Raw genomic sequence first — 2,500 nt, 5'->3', positions numbered from 1 at the left:
TTTCATTAGAAAGGGCCAGCGTTCGATCCCAAGTATGAGGTAGAAATTTATTTCTATTTGAACACGATGTTGTGTTGATATTTATCCATATTGACTCATTAGGGGTAATTTGAATGAATTACTACCAATTGTGTCACGTGGTGGCCCGGGAAATTGGGTAAAACTCGCTGGTAAGAGACTGATGTCTCGCCAGGTAAATCCTCGGACAGCTGTTAGCGTCAGGTTCCAGTTTCTTTTATGGGCTCTTGTGACATGGTTGGTTTCGACCTGGCCTTTCATTAGAAAGGGCCAGCGTTCGATCCCAAGTATGAGGTAGAAATTTATTTCTATTTGAACACGATGTTGTGTTGATATTTATCCATATTGACTCATTAGGGGTAATTTGAATGAATTACTACCAATTGTGTCACGTGGTGGCCCGGGAAATTGGGTAAAACTCGCTGGTAAGAGACTGATGTCTCGCCAGGTAAATCCTCGGACAGCTGTTAGCGTCAGGTTCCAGTTTCTTTTATGGGCTCTTGTGACATGGTTGGTTTCGACCTGGCCTTTCATTAGAAAGGGCCAGCGTTCGATCCCAAGTATGAGGTAGAAATTTACTTCTATTTGAACACGATGTTGTGTTGATATTTATCCATATTGACTCATTAGGGGTAATTTGAATGAATTACTACCAATTGTGTCACGTGGTGGCCCGGGAAATTGGGTAAAACTCGCTGGTAAGAGACTGATGTCTCGCCAGGTAAATCCTCGGACAGCTGTTAGCGTCAGGTTCCAGTTTCTTTTATGGGCTCTTGTGACATGGTTGGTTTCGACCTGGCCTTTCATTAGAAAGGGCCAGCGTTCGATCCCAAGTATGAGGTAGAAATTTATTTCTATTTGAACACGATGTTGTGTTGATATTTATCCATATTGACTCATTAGGGGTAATTTGAATGAATTACTACCAATTGTGTCACGTGGTGGCCCGGGAAATTGGGTAAAACTCGCTGGTAAGAGACTGATGTCTCGCCAGGTAAATCCTCGGACAGCTGTTAGCGTCAGGTTCCAGTTTCTTTTATGGGCTCTTGTGACATGGTTGGTTTCGACCTGGCCTTTCATTAGAAAGGGCCAGCGTTCGATCCCAAGTATGAGGTAGAAATTTATTTCTATTTGAACACGATGTTGTGTTGATATTTATCCATATATATATATATATATATATATATATATATATATATATATATATATTTATATATATATACTGTATATACTGTATATATATATATATATATATATATATATATATATATATATATATATATATATATATAAATATATATGTATATGTATATACACATATGTATATGTATATATATATATATATATATATATATATATATATATATATATATATATATATATATATATATATATATATGTATATATATATATTTATATATATATATACATATATATATATATATATATATCTATATATATATATATATATATATATATGTATATATATATACATATATATATATATATACATATACATATAAAAGCTGCAATGAAAACACCGTTTACCTTAAATTTACTATTCATTGAGTAGTTAGCCTTTTGTTTTTTGTTCCTTCCAGGCAAATAGTCGTCTGTTTGAGATGCGAGCTCGAGCTTCTGATAAAGGAAGTCCTGTGTTGTGGTCTTCGGCTGACGTCCGCATTCAGGTGGTCTCATCGGATGAGCTGCCGCCCACGATTGTCAGCCAACAGCCCCTGTACCCAGAGGTCTGGGAAAACACAACTGAAAATACTCATGTCCTGACGCTGTGCGCAAGGTCAGTTTTGTCTTAAAGAAGGGGATTTTTTTCTATCAATGCAAGCTTTTTGAAATAAATTTTGCATAAACAAAAAGATATTGTTACATAAACTAAACAATGCTCGGTGTAAAAACAAGTTAACCCCCATTACTATATTTTACCGAAGTGCAAAGTTCATTTATTTCATGGCCTTTTCAGATTATATCTGCATCCAATTTATATTTGATTGATTCACGCTATTTTCCATTATAATACGTCATTTAGTAACTAATTTTATTTCCCAATTAGTGTAGAAGCAAGAGATGAAACTGATTCCATAAGATTGTGATATTTGTGCGTTGGAATATCTCGCACAAATATCTGGTTTCGTCATAAATTTTTGTTTTAAAATTAGGCTGGGGGAATTGGAGCCTTTCATGTAGGAAGGAAGTCAAGTGGAGGAATAAAGATTATCGTTTACATCATCATAAACATTTTCACATCCGATGCCACCTTTAAGTTATTTTGTCATAGTTTCCGATGGCACCCTTCCCACCTTCCCATTATACACGCGTATGTGCAATAGGTTATTTTTCCTCTGACGTTAAACTGCTGCAAATATCTTTTGTGAACTTCATTTTAAGCTGTGCTTATTGGATGGCAACACAATGTTCCTCAAATGTACTGATGAGGATATGGATTCCTATTTTCTGATTTCGCTTT

At 35.2% G+C, this 2,500-nt stretch overlaps 1 protein-coding gene across 1 annotated transcript in view; it reads left to right on the top strand.

The window, feature by feature from the left end:
• The window catches only part of LOC137643217 (DE-cadherin-like), a 202,783-nt gene that overhangs the window by 105,741 nt on the left and 94,542 nt on the right, over positions 1–2,500 (top strand). Inside the window, exon 13 of the mRNA XM_068376065.1 lies at positions 1,620–1,816. Within this exon, the coding sequence (XP_068232166.1) occupies positions 1,620–1,816 (197 nt within the window). The remainder of the gene's footprint in view (positions 1–1,619; positions 1,817–2,500) is intronic.

Source organism: Palaemon carinicauda, chromosome 6, assembly GCF_036898095.1.
Source record: "Palaemon carinicauda isolate YSFRI2023 chromosome 6, ASM3689809v2, whole genome shotgun sequence".
Lineage (NCBI taxonomy): Eukaryota > Metazoa > Arthropoda > Malacostraca > Decapoda > Palaemonidae > Palaemon > Palaemon carinicauda.
Note: the sequence above shows the minus strand (reverse complement) of the source record. Positions and strands in the feature narration are given on the sequence as shown.